Source organism: Oncorhynchus gorbuscha, linkage group LG16 (assembly GCF_021184085.1).
Source record: "Oncorhynchus gorbuscha isolate QuinsamMale2020 ecotype Even-year linkage group LG16, OgorEven_v1.0, whole genome shotgun sequence".
Taxonomy (NCBI): Eukaryota; Metazoa; Chordata; class Actinopteri; order Salmoniformes; family Salmonidae; genus Oncorhynchus; species Oncorhynchus gorbuscha.
Window position 1 is genome coordinate 81,151,431 of NC_060188.1, and position 22,166 is coordinate 81,173,596.

Sequence of the window (22,166 nt, forward strand, 5' to 3'; positions counted from 1 at the left end):
GAATAGCCCTAGCCCTCACCCTCTGATCCAACAGGTCCCAGACGTGAGATCCTGGCTCATCGCTGGCCATGGCAGAACATTGACATTCCTGTCTTGCAGGAAATCAGGCACAGAACGAGCAGTATGGCTGGTGGCGTTGTCATGTCAGGATGAGCCTGCAGGAAGGGTACCACATGAGGGAGGAGGATTGCCTGCAATGACAACAAGCTTAGTCTGTTGATGCTGTGAGACACCGCCACAGACCACGACGGACCCTCCACCTCCAAATCGATCCCGCTACAGAGTACAGGCCTCGGTGTAACACTCATTCCTTTGACGATAAACGGGAATCCGACCATCACCCCTGGTGAAACAAAACCGCAAATTGTCAGTGAAGAGCATTTTTTGCCAGTCCTGTCTGGTCCAGCCACGGTGGGTTTGTGCCCATGGGTGACGTTGTTGCCGGTGATGTCTGATGAGGACCTGCCTTACAACAGGCCTACAAGCCCTCAGTCCAGCCTCTCTCAGCCTTTTGTGGACAGTCTGAGCACTGATGGAGGGATTGTGCGTTCCTGGTGTAACTCATGCAGTTGTTGTTGCCATCCTGTACCTGTCCCGCAGCTGTGATGTTCAGATGTACCGATCCTGTGCAGGTGTTGTTACATGTGGTCTGTCACTGCGAGGACGATCAGCTGTCCGTCCTGTCTCCCTGTAACGGTGTCTTAGGCGTCTCACAGTACGGACATTGCAATTTATTGCCCTGGCCACATCTGCAGTCCTCATGCCTCCTTGCATGTTCACGAAGATGAGCAGGGACCCGTGGCATCTTTCTTGTGGTATTTTTCAGAGTCAGTAGAAAGGCCTCTTTAGTGTCCTAAGATCATAACTGTGGTCATAATTGCCTATTGTCTGTAAGCTATTAGTGTCTTTACGACCGTTCCACAGGCGCATCTTCATTAATTGTTTATGGTTCATTAAACAAGCATGGGAAACAGTGTTTAAACACTTTACAATGAAGATCTGTGAAGTAATTTGGATTTTTAATTTGGATCTGTGAAGTAATTTGGAGTGGTCTGTGGTCACCACCTGCAGAACAACTCCTTTATTGGGGGTGTTTTGCTAATTGCCTATAATTTCCACCTGTTGTCTATTCCATTTGCACAAGAGCATGTGAAATGTATTGTCAATCAGTGTTGCTTCCTAAGTGGACAGTTTGATTTCACAGAAGTGTGATTGACTTGGAGTTATATTGTGTTGTTTAAGTGTTCCCTTAATTGTTTTGTTCAGTGTATATAGATATATATATATATAGATATAAAATATATATATATACACACACACATATACACAGATACACACACAGTCACACACACCTGCCATCCCTTTCATGTGGTCCAGCCAGGAGTGTGTGTGTGTGTGTGTGTAGATGACTGTCGCTGACTGTACTCCTGTAGTCATTTGAGTGTAAGCCCTCCCTGTCTCCAGACTAACCTAACTACACAATTTGTCCTCCTGCCCTGTCATGTCCTCCCCTGTCCGGCCCGTCCCATCTTGCCCTGCTCTGTCCTGTCCTCCCTTGTCCTGTCTAAGGTCGCAAAGGGAGGGTATATTACTGGAAACTTTCTAAGTTTACCAGTAAACTACCAGAATTGTGTTATCTTTCAAGCATTCCATATAATATATCACAAGCCCATCTAGTGGCCCTTATGGGTACTTCAGATTATCACAGGTGTCTGTAATTATCTCTGGTTCTCTGTGTGGCCTTATCACATGTCAATTATATGAAATAATTAAATAAGATGATTTTACAAAAACATTTTAGCTGTAGCCTGTGTGTGTGTGTCTGAGTGTGGTTTCTGCTTATCACCCAAACAGGCCACATACACACATCCTGCTTCTCATTCCTGACCACAGTGGCTGCTTGTCACGAATCCCGCTTCCTGAGTCTGTGTTTGCCTGTGTTTCTGTCCTGGAGTGTGTTTCCGGTGTCCTGGAACGCACCCTGTCTGGTTGCCCGGCGGATTAGCTTGTTGGGAGATCGATGTTCACCCGCACCTGTATCCCATCAGTAATCTGCACACCTGTCCTGATCATCACCTCTCCCCTTCAAAAGCTCTGACCTGACATCCATTCAATGCCGGATCATTAGCCATGAACAGTATGTTGTGCCCACGAACCAGCCTCCAGTTTATAGAGTTTGTTTTGTTTTATTGTTTTGTACGTCTTGCTTGCCTTTAACTTACCGCCGTTTGTTTTGTCTACAATCATTCACCCGGAACCCATACCCCCATCCCTGTCTGCTCGTCGCCAGTGTATTGTTATCCATTGGATCTGCCTATCCACTCCCATCAACCCACCTCCGCTGCCCGCTCCTCCACACGGAACTATCTACCTCCACGTTCTCATTGATTAATAAATACTCACCATCTTTATACTCACCTTGTCCTGGTCTGCTTCTGGGTCCAATTCTGGTAAACCCTGACAGAACGATCCGGCCAGTGATGAACCCAGCGGACCTGGACTCCGTTTGCCATACAATTACCCAGCAGGAGAAGATGTTGGGACAACACAACACGGCACTACACGAGATAGCGGGTTCAATCCGGAACTTATCGGATAGATTAACGAGTATCCAGGATCAGCTCAGGTTGCCGGCGGATCATCCACCACCTGTTTCACCCATATCACCTGCCGATTCGGGAGCGGGTTCCTTCCGTGAGCCCAAGGTTCCGACATCGGAGAAGTACGAAGGAGATCTGGGAGGATGCCGTTCATTTCTTTTACAGTGTGGGTTAGTTTTTGATCTACAGCCCTACTCTTACGCCACAGATAAGGCTAGGATAGCTTTTGTTATTGAGCTGCTGCGTGGTAGAGCTCTGGAATGGGCTTCAGCTGTTTGAGAACGACGGGACACATGCATGACGTCATACCAGGGTTTCACGGCAGAGATGAGAAAGCTTTTTGACCATCCAGTCCGAGGTAATGACGCAGCTAAACGTTTGTTCTCTCTTCGCCAAGGAGCTCGCAGTGTGGCAGACTTTGTGATAGAATTCAGGACATTGGCTGTGGAGAGTGGTTGGAATGAGGAATCACTACAAGCGTTTTTTTTACCAGGGGTTGTCGGAGCAACTCAAGGACGAGATGATCTCCTATCCAGAGCCTAGTGACCTAGATAGTTTGGTCACCTTAGCTATTCGGGTAGATAAGAGTCCGAGAGATAAGGAGGGAGAAGCAGTGGGGTCCATCTAATCAATCTGAGACTCGGTTACCATTCGGGTCAGGAAGTAGACGAGAACGGGTTGATCCTTTTCCCTCACACGGGATTAGTGGAGGAGTCCTGCCGCCAGATCCTGAACCTATGCAAGTGGGGCGGCATGGGTTAACTAAGGACGAGCGCCAACGTAGACGTGAGACCAACAGCTGCCTCTACTGTGGTAGCTCGGGACATTACATCTCTGTTTGTCCTCAGCGCCCGTTAAACTGCTCGGCTCGTTAAGTTTGGGAGGTTTGTTAGCGAGCCAGTTTCAACCTCTCAAGAGCCCTGTCAGACCTCGTTTTCCTGCTACCCTCATAAATAAGAATCAGAGTTTAGCGATTAACACTTTCATCGATTCAGGTGCCGATGACAGCTTCATTGATGCCGACTTAGTGGAACAGCTGGGGCTTTCCAAGGAGCAATTACCGGAAGCCATTGAAGCAACCACTCTGAACGGCAGTAGTCTGGCACGGATCACTATGAGGACTGAACCAGTTAAGATGTTGTTGTCGGGGAATCATTCAGAGGTTATTTATTTTTTCATTTTGCCTTCCCCCCCATGTTCCTCTGGTTCTTGGATACCCCTGGCTAAGAAAACACAATCCTTCGTTCGATTGGGTGACTGGTAAGGTAACTAGTTGGAGCATTGAGTGCCATGCTAACTGCCTCAGGACTGCCTGTTCTCATGCTGTCCCCAGTCGGGTCAGTGAGTCTGCTCCTCCTGATTTGTCCCTGGTTCCTGAAACATATCACGAGTTGGGTGAGGTGTTCAGTAAGCAGAAAGCTCAGTCACTTCCTCCCCACCGACCTTATGATTGTACAATTAACAGTATTTCTCGACCTGAGCGGGAAGCCCTGGAGACCTAAATAAAGGAGTCTCTTGCTGCAGGTCTCATTCGTCCATCGTCATCACCCCTGGGAGCTGATTTTTTTTTTATGAGTAAGAAGGATGGCTCTCTTCGACCGTGTATTGATTATCGGGGGTTGAATAATATTACGGTCAAGAACAAGTACCCCTTGCCCTTGATGAGCTCTGCTTTCGATTCTTTACAGGGTGCTACTGTGTTTACGAAGCTTGTTCTACGTAATGCGTATCATCTGGTTCGGATCAAAGAGGGGGACGAGTGGTTGACTGGATTCAATACACCTATGGGACATTTCGAGTACCAGGTGATGCCGTTTGGACTTTCCAACGCTCCAGCAGTGTTCCAAAGTTTGGTGAATGACGTGCTGAGGGATATGATCAGTCTGTTTGTGTTCGTTTACCTGGATGACATCCTGATTTTCTCCAAGGAGCTTTCCAGCCACATCCAGCATGTTAAGCAGGTCCTGCAGCAGTTATTGGAGAATCGTCTGTTTGTGAAGGCAGAGAAGTGTGATTTTCACGCCCCACTACATCCTTCCTCGGGTACATCATCTCCAGGGGTGAGATCAAGATGGACCAAGACAAGGTTCGGGCGGTTCGGGATTGGGCCCGGCCCGGTACGAGATTGCAGCTCCAGAGATTCCTGGGATTTGCAAACTTCTATCGGAGGTTTATCCGTGATTATAGCCGGGTGGCCGCCCCTTTAACTGCTCTGACGTCTTGCACCAGAATTTTCTGTTGGACTCCTGAGGCAGACCGAGCATTTCTGAACTTGAAGAGCCGATTCACCAACGCGCCGATTCTCTCTCAACCTGACACTTCCCGTCAGTTTGTTGTTGAGGTGGACGCGTCTGATGTGGGGGTAGGCGCCATCCTGTCCCAGCGTAGCTCCACTGACGGTAAACTCCATCCCTGCGCCTTCTACTCTTGTCGTCTTTCACTAGCTGAGAGAAACTACGATGTGGGTAACCGGGAGCTTCTCGCTGTGAAGCTTGCCTTGGAGGAGTGGCGTCACTGGTTGGAGGGAGCGGAGCAACCGTTTGTGGTCTGGACTGACCACAAGAATCTGGCTTACGTGCAATCGGCTAAACGTCTCAACTCCCGTCAGGCCAGGTGGGCTTTGTTTTTTGGACGCTTCAATTTTTCCCTGACGTTCCGACCTGGGTCGAAGAACGGCAAAGCGGACGCCTTGCCCCGGATGTTCTCCAAGACGGATGAGAGTGGGGCCAAGACTGAGACGATTCTTCCTCAGAACCTTGTCGTGGGAGCCGTTACATGGAGGATTGAGGAGGATGTGATGGCGGCCCTTCGGACGCAGCCCGGCCCCGGTAACGGTCCACCCGGTCGGTTGTTCGTGCCTGAGTCGGTCCGTTCTGCTGTTCTTCAGTGGTCCCACGCCAGCAAGATAGCTTGTCACGCTGGCGTTGCTCGGACTATGGCGCTACTGCACAGACGATTTGTGGCCGCATGTCCTGTTTGTGGCCGCATGTCCTGTTTGTGCTCAGAACAAAAGTACCAATCGGCCCAGCTCTGGGCTTCTTCACCCCCTACCTATTCCTCGGCGACCTTGGTCGCATCTGGCCCTGGATTTTGTCACGGATTGCCCCCTTCTGTTGGGAACACGGTCATTCTGACCATTGTGGACAGATTCAGCAAGTTTGCTCATTTTGTCCCTCTCTCCAAGCTTCCATCTGCCACGGAGACGTCCGAGATCCTGGTTAGGGAGGTTCAGGGTCCACGGATTGCCCAGTGACATTGTTTCTGACCGTGGTCCTCAGTTTACCTCTGCTGTCTGGAGATCCTTCTGTTTGGCCATTGGAGCTACAGTCAGTCTCACTTCTGGATTTCACCCACAATCTAATGGTCAGGCGGAGAGAGCCAACCAGAAGATGGAGTCCACGCTGCGTTGTCTTGTCTCCTCTGATCCCACCTCTTGGTCATCTCAATTACCCTGGGTCGAGTATGCCCATAATACCCTTCCTTCATCTGCCACTGGGATGTCCCCCTTCCAATGCCTGTACGGATACCAACCACCCTTGTTTCCTTCTCAGGAGAGAATTGGGAAGGATATGGTCCAGAGGAGAGGAGTAGGATTCCTCGGCATCAGATCCTTGATGATGACCTGCTTCGTGACTTCTACCGCCTCCACCCTGGCGCTCCAGGTAGTCCGCCCGGTGGCGTTCATCGGGGGGGGGGGGGGTACTGTCACGCATCCCGCTTCCTGAGTCTGTGTTTGCCTGTGTTTCTGTCCTGGAGTGTGTTTCCGGTGTCCTGGAACGCACCCTGTCTGGTTGCCGGGCGAATTAGCTTGTTGGGAGATCGATGTTCACCCGCACCTGTATGCCATAAGTAATCTGCACACCTGTCCTGATCATCACCTCTCCCCTTCAAAAGCTCTGACCTGACATCCATTCCCTGCCGGATCGTTAGCCATGAACAGTATGTTGTGCCCACAAACCAGCCTCCAGTTTATAGAGTTTGTTTTGTTTTATTGTTTTGTACGTCTTGCTTGCATTTAACTTACCGCCGTTTGTTTTGTCTACAGCCATTCACCCGGAACCCATACCCCATTCCTGTCTGCTCGTCGCCAGTGTGTTGTTATCCATTGGATCTGCCTATCCACTCCCATCAACCCACCTCCGCTGCCCGCTCCTCCACACGGAACTATCTACCTCCACGTTCTCATTGATTAATAAATACTCACCATCTTTATACTCACCTTGTCCTGGTCTGCTTCTGGGTCCAATTCTGGTAAACCCTGACACTGCTAGGGACTGATATCAGCCACCACTTTGGTTTTCGGGTCAAGGTTAGGGTCAGAAACATTATCAGAGCTCAGAAAAGGAGGAACTTCGTGGATAGAACAGCATGTCTATTTTTGTGAGAAACAGAATTTGACTTCTGCCTCCCTTACACACACACACACACACACACACACACACACACACACACACACACACACACACACACACACACACACACACACACACACACACACACACACACACACACACACACACACACACACACACACACACACACACACACACACACACACACACACAGAGAGAAAGAGAGAGAGTTGGTGATAAACATTGGTAGGCTAATAGATGAGTTCCCTCCATACAAGGTACCGGCACTTTGAAGCCATGGTATAACAGTCAAGTCCTGGAAACTGAGGCAGCTGAGGCAGTTGTGACAGTCAGCGTGCACTAGACCAGAGCATGCAGTTATCAGGAGCTATTAAAATACAAGTAGTTGAAATTTGTATTACACTTAACAGAGCTTGCACTTGTCAGTTGACTGTACATCTTAACAATATCCAATCAATTAGAGGAGTGTAAAAGTGGACCACTCACTCCAGAGGAAACCAATGGTTAGGTAGGCAAGAGTTAGGTTAATGACTGGACTGACTGGGATTCAACCCAGCTCAACCCCCCTCTCCCTCACCCCCTTCCTCAGCTCTCCCTCCCTCACCCCTCCTTATCAACAAACACAGGAAACAGGCCTGATGATCAGCCATTGCACACACAGCAGCACCAAAAGCCTGATAAACATCTGATTGCCCCTGGAGGCTGTAACCCCATAAACAAGCAAGAAGTGACTGTAACCAGTGGGCTACAACAACAAAAACATCATAATGATGTTTCAGTCCCAAAACAACTGCAGATCTGAGGAACTGGATAGGTACAGTGGGGCAAAAAAGTATTTAGTCATCCACCAATTGTGCAAGTTCTCCCACTTAAAAAGATGAGAAAGGCCTGTAATTTTCATGATAGGTACACTTCAACTATGACAGACAAAATGAGAAAAAAAATCAAGAAAATCACATTGTAGGATTTTTAATGAATTTATTTGCAAATTATGGTGGAAAATAAGTATTTGGTCAATAACAAAAGTTTATCTCAATACTGTGCTATACACCCTTTGTTGGCAATGACAGAGGTCAAACGTTTTCTTTAAGTCTTCACAAGGTTTTCACACACTGTTGCTGGTATTTTGGCCCATTCCTCCATGCAGATCTCCTCTAGAGCAGTGATGTTTTGGGGCTGTTGCTGGGCAACACGGACTTTCAACTCCCTCCAAAGATTTTCTATGGGGTTGAGATCTGGAGACTGGCTATGCCACTCCAGGAACTTGAAATGCTTCTTACGAAGCCACTCCTTCGTTGCCCGGGCGGTGTGCTTGACATGGGATGGCACTGTACCCTAGCAGTGTGCCATAGACATGGGATGGCATTGTACCCTGGCAGTGTACCATAGACATGGGATGGCACTGTACCCTGGCAGTATACCGTAGACATGGGATGGCATTGTACCCTGGCAGTGTACCATAGACATAGGATGGCACTGTACCCTGGCAGTATACCGTAGACATGGGATGGCATTCTACCCTGGCAGTGTACCATAGACATGGGATGGCAGTGTACCCTGGCAGTATACCATAGACATGGGATGGCATTGTACCCTGGCAGTGTACCATAGACATAGGATGGCACTGTACCCTGGCAGTATACCGTAGACATGGGATGGCATTGTACCCTGGCAGTGTACCATAGACATGGGATGGCACTGTACCCTGGCAGTGTACCATAGACATGGGATGGCACTGTACCCTGGCAGTGTACCATAGACATGGGATGGCATTGTACCCTGGCAGTGTACCATAGACATGGGATGGCACTGTACCCTGGCAGTATACCGTAGACATGGGATGGCATTGTACCCTGGCAGTGTACCATAGACATGGGATGGCACTGTACCCTGGCAGTATACCGTAGACATGGGATGGCATTGTACCCTGGCAGTGTACCATAGACATGGGATGGCATTGTACCCTGGCAGTGTACCATAGACATGGGATGGCACTGTACCCTGGCAGTATACCGTAGACATGGGATGGCATTGTACCCTGGCAGTGTGCCATAGACATAGGATGGCACCCTACCCTGGCAGTATACCGTAGACATGGGATGGCATTGTACCCTGGCAGTGTACCATAGACATAGGATGGCACTGTACCCTGGCAGTATACCGTAGACATGGGATGACACTGTACCCTGGCAGTATACCGTAGACATGGGATGGCATTGTACCCTGGCAGTGTACCATAGACATGGGATGGCACTGTACCCTGGCAGTATACCGTAGACATGGGATGGCATTGTACCCTGGCAGTGTACCATAGACATGGGATGGCACTGTACCCTGGCAGTGTACCATAGACATGGGATGGCACTGTACCCTGGCAGTGTACCATAGACATGGGATGGCATTGTACCCTGGCAGTGTACCATAGACATGGGATGGCACTGTACCCTGGCAGTATACGGTAGACATGGGATGGCATTGTACCCTGGCAGTGTACCATAGACATGGGATGGCACTGTACCCTGGCAGTATACCGTAGACATGGGATGGCATTGTACCCTGGCAGTGTACCATAGACATGGGATGGCATTGTACCCTGGCAGTGTACCATAGACATGGGATGGCATTGTACCCTGGCAGTGTACCATAGACATGGGATGGCATTGTACCCTGGCAGTGTACCATAGACATGGGATGGCACTGTACCCTGGCAGTATACCGTAGACATGGGATGGCACTGTACCCTGGCAGTATACCGTAGACATGGGATGGCATTGTACCCTGGCAGTGTACCATAGACATGGGATGGCACTGTACCCTGGCAGTGTACCATAGACATGGGATGGCACTGTACCCTGGCAGTATACCGTAGACATGGAATGGCATTGTACCCTGGCAGTATACCATAGACATGGGATGGCACTGTACCCTGGCAGTATACCGTAGACATGGGATGGCACTGTACCCTGGCAGTGTACCATAGACATGGGATGGCACTGTACCCTGGCAGTGTACCATAGACATGGGATGGCATTGTACCCTGGCAGTACAGACATGCTCCTCACAGACAATTACTACAGAAAAACACACACACACACACACACAGGGCCAATAAAAAGGCCCAGGCACAAATACACACACATCAACCGACACGCTAAAACAAATCTGTGTCAGAAGGATTCCGTGTCAACTCTTATTTCAATCTCTCTGTTCTCCTTTGAGTCAGACAGACAACAGACAGCTAGGCTTCAGCCACCTCAGACAGACAACAGGACATAGACATGGAAACTACACAACCATTCACCATGCAGATCCTTAAGAGCTGCACCTAAACTCAGAGGAAAAAACACTCAACATGAAAGATTGAATCCTAACTTCAGATATAAAAAAATATTACTTATTAAACCAAATCTTATTCCATGAGCAACTATATTAGTATTAGTGACAAGCAGTTGATAATACCTCAAATCTCCCCGCTGCATCCCCTTCGTGTAGCCGTAATCCTCCCATGCCTCTTGCGGCCAGTGGCTGTTGTGCCCTTGGGCTGAATACTATAATTCCCTCCTCCTGGCTGTGCCAAAGCACCTCTCACTCACATGGCTCTCTGTCACGTGATCAGGTCTTTCTTACAGGCTACAAGTGAAAACAGACACATCGAGGACGCAACTGCACTCATCCTTATCCAAATCCGAACCACATATTGAAGATATTGGAAGAACTGTGCACATTTACTTTTTGTCAGCCAACAAGATCAGTAGGCATAACGAACAGAAAAAGCAATAGCCTATGTCAATCTACTATTCCCATTGTACAAAAGTTGACCTTTTCTATTCTGTGCTAGAAATAAATGTTACAAACATAGTCTAGGCAACTTGTGGGATGCAATAGATCCCAAATTGATACAACCACTAGCATAAAATTTGTTTTGTAGTGATTCCTATGTTGTTGATGTAAAGAACATTTGTTGGTCCGTGGTGTGTAATGAGGAGCAAACAGACGCTGCATTACTTATTCCAATTACTAATAAGCATGCACCATTAAGAAAATTACTGTAAAGACGGTTAAATCCTTGTGGATTGAGGATGAATTGAAAAATTGTCTGGTTAAGAGGGATGAGGCAAAAGAAATGGCAAATAATTCTGGCTGCACAACCGATTGGCAAACGCATTGCAAATTGAGAAATCATATGACTAAACTGAATTAAAAAGAAGAACCTACACTTTGAAACAAAGATATATTACATAAAGAATGATGATAAAAAAAAACTTTGGAGCATGGGAAAAAAGGCATGGAATCAGATGGCTCATTCATCACAAAACCAACTGATTTTGCCAACCACTTTAATGATTTTGGTTTGCAAGATAAGCAAACGTAGGCATGACATGCCAGCAACAAAAGCTAACACTACACATCCAGGTACGGTGCCAGTCAAGAGTTTGGACACTCATTAAAGGGTTTTTCTTTATTTTCTACATTATAAAATTATAGTGAAGACATCAAAACAATGAAATAACACTGTTACAGATACAAGTATCCTGTGTGTGTGTTTCTTTTCTCTCCTTCTCCCCTCACAGGTGAAAATCATCACTCCCCAATCAGTCAACAATCATCAATCAGAAGACACACTTCCTGTTTCCTACCCAATCACAGTTCCTTTCCCTTGGTTTAAAAACCCCATCAGTTGTTTGCTCTAGAGCTCAATCTCTCTGTAAATGCCATGTCTGTAGGTCTCTGTGTTTCACTCTCTCTTTTGTTTGAGCACCTCCATAGCACTGTGTCCTCACCTGTGAGTATTGTTTTTGGTTATGGTGTTTGTTTGTTTGCTTGTGGGGAAACCAAGACAAGTCGCCCATGGGCATACACTACCCGTAGGTAAACTTTGTTAAATACACTAGTTAGAACTGGGTGGACCACCCACTGTATTTTTGGTTAGTTAGCTGTTGTTAAAGTAGGCTAGTCTAGCTTAGTTTTTTTTTTTTTATACTTGTTTCTTTCCTTGTCACTATTATAAATTGCATGAGTTATGTTACGGTTCTCATTACCCCCCTAGACTGTCGGGCCAAAAGGGATTCGTAACAACACATATGGAATTGTGTACTAACCAAATAAGTGTTAAAATCAAAATATATTTTAGATTCTTCAAGGTAGCTACCCTTTGCTTTGACAGCTTTGCAAGCTCTTCACATTCTCTCAACCAGCTTCACCTGGAATGCTTTTTCCAACAGTCTTGAAGTTTCCACATGCTGAGCACTTGTTGGCTGCTTTTCCTTCACTCTGCGGTCCAACTCATACCAAACCATCTCAATTGGGTTGAGGTCGGGTGATTGAAAAAATTTACTTGTTCTCTGCAGCGGAGGTAACTCTGGGTCTTCCTTTCCTGTGGCGGTCCTCATAAGAGCCAGTTTCATCATAGCGCTTGATGGTTTTTGCAACTGCACTTGAAGAAACTTTCAAAGTTTTTGACATTTTCCGGACTGACTGACCTTCCTGTCTTAAATTAATGATGGACTGTCATTTCTCTTTGTTTATTTTAGCTGTTCTTGCCATAATATGGACTTGGTATTTTACCAAATAGGGCTATCTTCTTTATACCACCCCTACCTTGTCACAACACAATTGATTGGCTCAAAAGCATTAAGAAGTAAAGAAATTCCACAAATGAACTTTTAACAAGGCACACCTGTTAATTGAAATGCATTCCAGCTGACTACCTCATGAAGCTGGTTGAGAGAATGCCAAGAGTGTGCAAAGCTGTCATCAAGGCAAAGGGTGGCTACTTTGAAGAATCTCAAATATAAAATATATTTTTATTTGTTTAACATTTTGTTTGGTTACTACATGATTCCATATGTGTTATTTCATAGTTTTGATGTATTCACCATTATTCTACAATGTAGAAAACCCCCGGAATGAGTAGATGTGTACAAACTTTTGACTGGTATATCTGACCAAATGATGAAAGATGACAAGATTGTGGGGCTGTTTTGTTAGACTTCAGTGTGGTGTTTGACATTATGGATCATAGTCTGCTGCTGTAAAAATGTATGTGTAATGGCTTTACACCCCCTGCTATATTGTGGATAAAGAGTTACCTGTCTAACAGACCACAGAGGGTGTTCTTTAATGGAAGCCTCTCCCATAATCCAGGTAGAATCCGGAATTCCCCAGGGGACAGCGCCCAGCACACAAATGCGTAACAAATCACTTCCGTGTCGCAACCAGGGAGTTGCGACACGGAAGTCAGAAATAGCGATATAATAAATGCCTTACCTTTGAAGATCTTCTTCTGTTGGCACTTACCAAAAGTCAATGTTACATTACAAATGGTCCTTTAGTCCGATAATGTCAGTCTTTATATCATAACTTAATTTAGCTGGCACGCTTCAGTCAATAATCCACTCTGTTTCCCTCTTTCAAAATGCATACAAAATGAATCCCAAACATTACCAATAAACTTATCCAAACAAGTCAATCAACATTTATAATCAAACCTTAGGTACCCTAATATGCAAATAAACAATTTAAGACGAAGAATCGTTATTGTCTTTACCAGAGAAAAATACCAAAGAACGTGCTCTCATTCACACGCTTGGAAACACTTGCAGTCAATTTGTAATCTACAAATGATTTGCAGTTATGTTTCCGGCCCCCTGACCATCCACTCGAGTTGAATCTAGTTGATGATCCCTGCTGTAGAGCATGTTAATAGCCTGTTCATTACTTTCCAACAGTGAGTTTAACGATAAATGTAGTGTGTGTCGTGCCTGTTATGTATGGTGTGTGTGCACCTCCAACCCCACTCACCATGAAAGAAGCTTTTGACCTTGACATATCCCACACTGAGCCGCAGGACAGACAATTTGTCCAACCTACCCCTGACCTCTGGGGAGAAGGGCAGCAGGCTGGTCAGCCGGTCAAGCTCCCCGTTCAGACGATTCCGGTGACGTTTTGAAGGGTTGGTCTTTACCACACCATCACCTGGAACATGCTTCAGACTGGGGACAGGAGAGAGGGAGGAATTAGTCATCTACTGAACAGAGCTGAACTGCAGCTGATTGTCAGAGGCTTTAGCGCAGAGGTTAACAGACCAGAGAGGACAAGGGGATGGTTAGGAATCTACTGAACACAGACTTTGGACTACTAGAGTATATGATTGTCAGTAGCAAGCTAACACAGTCTTGTGGTGAACAGACAACCCAGGTTCAAAACCAGTCAGACACTAGTCGGTCACATTGATGCCATGACACAGATTCTGTCAGGTGATGCCTATCAGCTGCTGGCGTCATTCCGGAGAGGAGGTGGTCAAAGGAAGTGAAGTGTAATAAGATTGGAAACCTGGTCAGTCACACTTTCAGTACCAGTCAAGACAACACTAGGAAATAGCACATGTAGTAACCCAAAAGGTTTTAAACAAATCAAAATATATTTTATATTTGAGAATCTTCAAAGTAGCCACCATTTGCCTTGATGACAGCTTTGCACACTCTTGGCATTCTCTCAACCAGCTTCACCTGAAATGTTTTTCCAACAGTCTTGAAGGAGTTCCCACATATGCTAAGCACTTTTTGTCTGCTTTTCCTTCACTCTGCGGTCCAAGTCATACCAAACCATCTCAACTGGTTTGAGATCTGGTGATTATGGAGGCCAGGTCATCCGATGCAGCACTCCATCACTCTCCTTTTTATTCAAATAGCTCTTACAGTCTGGAGGTGTGTTGGGTCATTGTCCTGTTGAAAAACAAATTATAGTCCCACTAAGCGCAAACCAGATGGGAGGGCGTATCGCTGCAGAATGCTGTCGTACTCATGCTGGTTAAGTGTGCCTTGAATAAAAAAAATAATTATCACCAGCAAAGCACCCCCCCAAACATCACACCTCCTGCTTCAGTAGGAAACACATATGCAGGGATCATCCATTCACCTACTCTGTGTCTCAAAAAGACAAGGCGGTTGGAACCAAAAATCTCACATTTGATCTCATCAGACCAAAGGACAGATTTCCACCAGTCTAATGTTCATTGCTCATGTTTCTTGGCCCAAGCAAGTCTCTTTTTCTTATTGGTGTCCTACAGTAGTGGTTTCTTTGCAGCAATTAGACCATGAAGGCCTGATTCACTCAATCTCCTCTGAACAGTTGATGTTGAAATGTCTGTTACTTTAACTCTGAAGCATTTATTTGGGCTGCAATTTCTGAGGCTGGTAACTCTAATGAACTTATCCTCTGCAGCAGAGGTAACTCTGGGTCTTCCTTTCCTGTGGCGGTCCTCATGAGAGCCAGTTTCATCATAGCGCTTGATGGTTTTTGCGACTGCACTTGAAGAAACTTTCAAAGTTCTTGAAATTTCCCGGACTGACTGACCTTCATGTCTTAAAGTAATGATGGACTGTCTTTGATTATTTGAGCTGTTTTTGACCTAATATGGATTTGGTATTTTACCAAATAGGGCCATCTACCTCTTCACAACACAACTGATTGGCTCAAACGCATTAAGGAAAGAAATTCAACAAATGAACTTTTAACAAGGCACATCTGTTAATTGAAATGCATTCCTGGTGACTACCTTACGAAGCTGGTTGAGAGAATGCCAAGAGTGTGCAAAGCTGACATGGCAAAGGGTGGATACTTTGAAGAAAATATATTTTGATTTGTTTAACACTCTTTTGGTTACTACATGATTCCATGTGTTATTTCATAGTTTTGATGTCTTCACTATTATTTTGTAATGTAGAAAATAGTAAAAATAAAGAAAAACACTTGAATGAGTAGGTGTGTCCAAACTTTTAAATGGTACTGTATGTAATCTGTCCTGAAATGCCCTGCCCCTGTAGTAAACAGATGGCTGAGAATATGAAGCTGTTTCAGGTCAATTTCTCAACACCAGTTCCATGAATAGACAACAAAGGCTCACTTCTATAAGCATATCAGGACATGTAAAATGAATGCAGTAACAGATTTTGGGAAACAGAGTTCATTCTTCATGACAGGTCTGGTTGTCACACCAGCTCCCGCTCCTCTGTAAACGTCATTACGCGCATCAGCGCAATATTGGACTCACCTGGACTCCTTCACTTTGTTGACTGCCCCTCTTTATCGGTCTGTTCCTCAGTTTGTTCCCAGTGTCAACATTGATGTTATTTTTCCCATGTCCATGCGCTGTCTGTGTTCTGTTTCATGTCCGTTGCTTAATAAATGTTCACTCCCTGTACTTGCTTCTCGTCTCCCAATGTCTGTCTTTACACTGGTAATCATCTGGCTATTGCTGTCACTTACAATATGTTTTCAGGGGCTTGAAAGAGACAAGCCCCTTCAGACTATAAAATTGAGGGACAGGAGAGAAAATAACTTTCCATTATAGAGATGCAGCCTGTGTGATGTCTAATCCAGAGGCCATCCTGCAGCCCCAGGCAGCATAGCTAAGGACAAACATGATTTCTGTTCCACTGCTGCTGACTGGCTGGCTCCTCTATACCTTGGGGAGGAGGGGAGGAGGCATGGTTACTGAACCCATGGTTGGTCCTGCTGACTGGCTGGCTCCTCTATACCTTGGGGAGGAGGCATGGTTACTGAACCCATGGTATGTCCTGCTGACTGGCTGGCTCCTCTATACCTTGGGGAGGAGGGGAGGAGGCATGGTTACTGAACCCATGGTTGGTCCTGCTGACTGGCTGGCTCCTCTATACCTTGGGGAGGAGGGGAGGAGGCATGGTTACTGAACCCATGGTATGTCCTGCTGACTGGCTGGCTCCTCTATACCTTGGGGAGGAGGCATGGTTACTGAACCCATGGTATGTCCTGCTGACTGGCTGGCTCCTCTATACCTTGGGGAGGAGGGGAGGAGGCATGGTTACTGAACCCATGGTATGTCCTGCTGACTGGCTGGCTCCTCTATACCTTGGGGAGGAGGCATGGTTACTGAACCCATGGTTGGTCCTGCTGACTGGCTGGCTCCTCTATACCTTGGGGAGGAGGGGAGGAGGCATGGTTACTGAACCCATGGTATGTCCTGCTGACTGGCTGGCTCCTCTATACCTTGGGGAGGAGGGGAGGAGGCATGGTTACTGAACCCATGGTATGTCCTGCTGACTGGCTGGCGCCTCTATACCTTGGGGAGGAGGCATGGTTACTGAACCCATGGTATGTCCTGCTGACTGGCTGGCTCCTCTATACCTTGGGGAGGAGGGGAGGAGGCATGGTTACTGAACCCATGGTATGTCCTGCTGACTGGCTGGCTCCTCTATACCTTGGGGAGGAGGGGAGGAGGCATGGTTACTGAACCCATGGTATGTCCTGCTGACTGGCTGGCTCCTCTATACCTTGGGGAGGAGGGGAGGAGGCATGGTTACTGAACCCATGGTATGTCCTTTGGGAAACGCATGGAACTCATACTCAGGTTGGTTCTGAATTACAGGATGATTTATTTCAGCATAGCATTTCACAATCGTTAACCAGTGATGCCTTCTAGAGTCCCAATTAAGGTCAATTTCAAAGACATCTGACAGGGCCAATACAATTTCAAGAGGGGGAAAGTACACAATTTATTTTATTTGATCTTTTATTTAACTAGGCAAGTCAGTTAAGAACAAATTATTATTTACAATGACTGCCTACACCGGCCAAACCTGGGCGACGCTGGGTAAATTATGTGCCGCCCTATGGGACTGCTAATCACGGCCGGTTGTGATACAGCCTGGAATCGAACCAGGGTGTCTGTAGTGATGCCTCAAGCATTGAGATGCAGTGCCTTAGATGAGGGCTTTTCTTTCGAAGCATTGATTGTGCACTAAAGAAACCATAAAAACATCCTAAAAAGGAGTGATGTCATCATTGTGAGCCTGCAGCATCATGGGGTCTACCGGGGCTCTGCCAGTGTAACTACAACACATTACAGTAGGATTACTCTGCTAGAACAGGCCTGGACACGACACACAGTCTGCCAACACTCCCTCCCATAACACACACACACATAGAGAGAGAGACACCGAGAGAGACAGAGACTTTCGTGGAAAAATGAACGATTATGTTATAATGCTTGTAAGATTATATTATAATCTTTGTATTGCATTATAATAGTTGTTACATTTGACAGAATAGAGTATTGTGTGTGTGTTCCACTGAGGATGGGCCTCTGAGATAGCACTGACAGAGGAGATTTACGACGTCTTTGGGTAATAAAGCCTAAAGAGCATTCCAGATAACATGAGCTAATGGTTCTGTTCTATGCCGTATCAGGGAGAGACGGTTCCCTTTTGGAGTGAGTGGAGTTCACCGGATGTGCTACCTGTCCCAGACCTGCTGTTTTCAACTCTCTAGAGAGAGTTGGTAGAGATACTCTCAATGATCGGCTATGAAAAGCAAACCGACATTTACTCCTGAGGTGCTGACTTGCTGCACCCTCGACAACCACTGTGATTATTATTATTTGACCATGCTGGTCATTTATGAACATTTGAACATCTTGGCCATGTTCTGTTATAATCTCCACCCGGCACAGCCAAAAGAGGACTGGCCACCCCTCATAGCCTGGTTCCTCTCTTAGGTTTCTTTCTAGGTTTTGGCCTTTCTAGGGAGTTTTTCCTAGCCTCCGTGCTTCTACACCTGCATTGCTTGCTGTTTGGGGTTTTAGGCTGGGTTTCTGTACAGCACTTTGAGATATCAGCTGATGTACGAAGGGCTATATAAATACATTTGATTTTGATTTGATTTGAGTGAGGGGGCCAGACACTGGTCTTTACAATGAACTGTTGACACAGCAAATCTTAACCTTTGTGAACTGTTCCTAAGATCTGTGGTTCGTCAGTGTAAGTTGAGAGGGGTGTATCTTGGCTATAAAAGACTCATTTGGTAAAGCAGAAAAATTCCACGACAAGACGCAGAGAGGAAGAGACGCAGAGAGGAAGAGACGCAGAGAGGAAGAGACGCAGAGAGGGAGAGACGCAGAGAGGGAGAGACGCAGAGAGGGAGAGACGCAGAGAGGGAGAGACGCAGAGAGGGAGAGACGCAGAGAGGGAGAGACGCAGAGAGGGAGAGACGCAGAGAGGGAGAGACGCAGAGAGGGAGAGACAGAGAGAGAGAGACAGAGAGAGAGGGAGAGAGAGACAGAGAGAGAGAAAGTGAGAACGAGAGAGAGAGAGAGACAGAGACACAGAGAGACAGAGCGAGAGAGACAGAGCGAGAGAGAGACAGACAGACAGACAGAGAGAGAGAGAGAGAGAGACGGAGCGAGGGAGAGACGCAGAGAGGGAGAGACGCAGAGAGGGAGAGACGCAGAGAGGGAGAGACACAGAGAGAGAGAGAGAGAGAGAGAGAGAGAGAATAAGGGAATAAGGGAATAAAGCAATACAGAGGAAAGAGAAAGCAGGGTCTGGAGAACTTGGAATAAAAGCATGAGGATAGGCTGTACGTGCATTGTGAATTATACCAGATAGATCAACACTGGTTGGATCATTTTCTGGAGCTTCCATTCGCTCACAGTGGTTAATGTCCTTAGTAAAGCTAGGCAATCGGGCCACATTGCATTCCTTTGGAAGAAAGAGGAAAGAGCAAACTACCCTAGAGAGTAAACTATAGTAGACTCTTGAGTAAACTTCACTGTCCTTCAAACAACCTCACAGTCCACTCTGCCATCACTATTCCGCATTAGTGCACAATAACCAAACAAAACCATTTTTGTGAGGTTTCCCATAACAGTTGAGTCTTACTGTAAATTGTGGCTTAGTGTAAATTAATCTCAGCCCCCTGAGCTATTTGGTGTGAGGTTTCCGCCTGTCTGTCTGCCATGTCTGTCTGCCCTCTTGCCGGTCTGTCTTTTTGCCTGAATAGCTGTCATGTCTGTCTGCCTTCTTGCCTGTCTGTCTGTCTGTCTGCAGGTCAAGTTTGTGTGTGAGGAAGCCAGCCAGGTAAACATCAACACACTCATACAGATGTTAAAATCCCTCCTTGGAGTCACTTTAAATGTTTGTTTGAGGGGGAACAACAGAGGCTGTGTTAACGCACACCTCTCATTCTCACCAGATGAAAGTTATTTTAAAACACTACAGTGACTTTATAATAGTCTACTTTACAGTGTTGTTACTGTTAAAAATAAATAAAAAGTTGTCCTGAAGATGTTTGTCTGTGGACTCCCAGTCAGCAGCCTGTACTCGGGGAGGAAAACCATGTGCCTCCTCTGCTGTAGTAAACTACACTTTGGCCCAGCTTGTTTCTAGCAAATCGAGCAACCAGTTATTCAAAATCAACTCTGCCTCGATATAAGAGAACAGATTTGAGCTTCCTCAACTAGGTAGACTATTGACTTTGGACCAAATCTTCAAGACGGGAATTGGGATAGCGCTTGTGGTCCCCAATCAAGGAGGGCCTACAGCAGCACCTAGTTCTTCTGCACAGATTCTGTCAGACCTGGACCCTGACAGGAAATCTCAGTAAGACAACAATAATGGTGTTCCTGAAAAAGGTCCAGTTCCCAGGACCACGAATACAAATTCCATCTAGACACTTGCCCGAGAGCACACAAAAAACTATACATACCTCGGCCTAAACATATGATCTATTTCACTTGTTTTGGCAGTGTAAACATACGTTTCCCATGCCAATAAAGCCCTTAAATTGAAATGATTATGATGCTGTGTTGACGTTGTACACCCTCCTCCCACCATCACGCCCACTAATGATATATAATAGGCATGCATTCAGAAGCAGAAAGCAGTGAATACATCTTAGCCTACAAATAGTATTACCTTTTCTGGACGGGTTTCTTCCTCTTCTTCGCTGCATAGATCCCCTCATTCCCCAACATAGTAATTTTGACTTTAAAAAAAAAAAACGGGTTTAAATTTCTCCCCGATTACCCACGAACTTCAAATAAATCATACGCATAACAAGCACGAATAACAGTTCCAAATGCGAACAGAGAAGTTAGCATGCTTGTTGCTGGTCCAAAGAGACCCTTGCTATCTGCTCTGCTATTCTGAGGTCGATAAAATGTTGGTCGGAGCGTGGGGTCCGAGGTCCTACAAAGTCACGAAAACTACACTTGAGTCCAGTCCCAAACCACGTTTATCACTACCCTCGTTCATCGAAATGCAATGTGAAAGTTGTCCCTCCGGTTCCTCAAAGTAAACTCGACCTGATACGTAAGAAGTCTTCTTTCTCGCAATAGGTTTCAACCAATTGAAATCACTGTAACATATAGCGCTCTGTCACACCGAAAATTATTGGTGTACATTCACTAATATAGGGGGGATTCTATTCATGCCCCGGGTGAGCCGGGTGTTGATTGCATACAATGAAAACTAGTTTTAAAATATATGTATTTTTCCTGCATGATGCAGCATGCTGTAATGTTTACAATATGAACGAGTGGCGCGGATTATCGTTCGATTTGATCGATCAGGACGCGCCTCACCTCACCGGCTTCCTCATGTCAGGTTCGTGGCAATAGTTCAGATTAATAGAACTCTCTCATTACCATCTTTCATAAGCAACAGAAAGAAACAACTTCAAAGAATTCTGAAACAGTCGACCCGAATCGGATGGGTGACATGTTTCGTCAAAGTAACAAACTATGCAATATCTCATCAAACAGGAAACTTTTACCTAACAGTTCTGCGTCTAGTTTTTTATAATTTGTATACTGTTTGACATTTTTACTGCATTGTTATGAGCGAGTAAAAAGCTTTTCGCAATATCTGCTATAACACCTGCTAAACCGTAGCGCCCATATAGTAACGCCTAGAACACACCGACAGTGTTTTACAAAACGCCACCTGCTGGAAAAGACAGATTTCGGACGCAGTTATCCCTCTGGCTTCGCCTCATAAGCCCCAATCACACAGACAAGAGTTTTGCATTTCGGTACAGTTGAATTACATTCATTTCCAATGGAAAGCTGTGTTTGCCTTGCAGCATTGCAGAGGCAGTTGCAGTGTGTTCTGTTTATTTTATTTTATTTTTTACCTTTAATTTAATAGGCAAGTCAGTTAAGAACAAATTATTATTTTCAATGACGGTCTAGGAACAGTGGGTTAACTGCCTGTTCAGGGGCAGAACGACAGATTTGTACCTTGTCAGCTCGGGGATTCGAACTTGCAACCTTTCGGTTACAACACTCTAACCACTAGGCTACCCTGCCGCCCCGTGTGGTGCATACCAGTGGAGGCTGCTGAGGGGAGGACAGCTCAACATAATGGCTGGAACTGAG

At 46.1% G+C, this 22,166-nt stretch overlaps 1 protein-coding gene across 2 annotated transcripts in view; it reads right to left on the bottom strand.

Moving 5' to 3' along the window:
- Window positions 1–21,261, bottom strand: part of LOC123999183 (aryl hydrocarbon receptor-like) — a 59,757-nt gene extending 38,496 nt beyond the window's left edge. The window contains exons 1-2 of one of the 2 annotated variants that reach the window (XM_046304682.1): window positions 20,704–21,261; window positions 13,775–13,965 (exon numbers count right to left, since the gene is read on the bottom strand). In XM_046304682.1, coding sequence (XP_046160638.1) covers window positions 13,775–13,965; window positions 20,704–20,762 — 250 coding nt within the window. In that variant the 5' untranslated portion in view covers window positions 20,763–21,261. The remainder of the gene's footprint in view (window positions 1–13,774; window positions 13,966–20,703) is intronic. The other variant, XM_046304683.1, reaches the window with a different exon arrangement.
- Window positions 21,262–22,166: the final 905 nt, after the last annotated feature.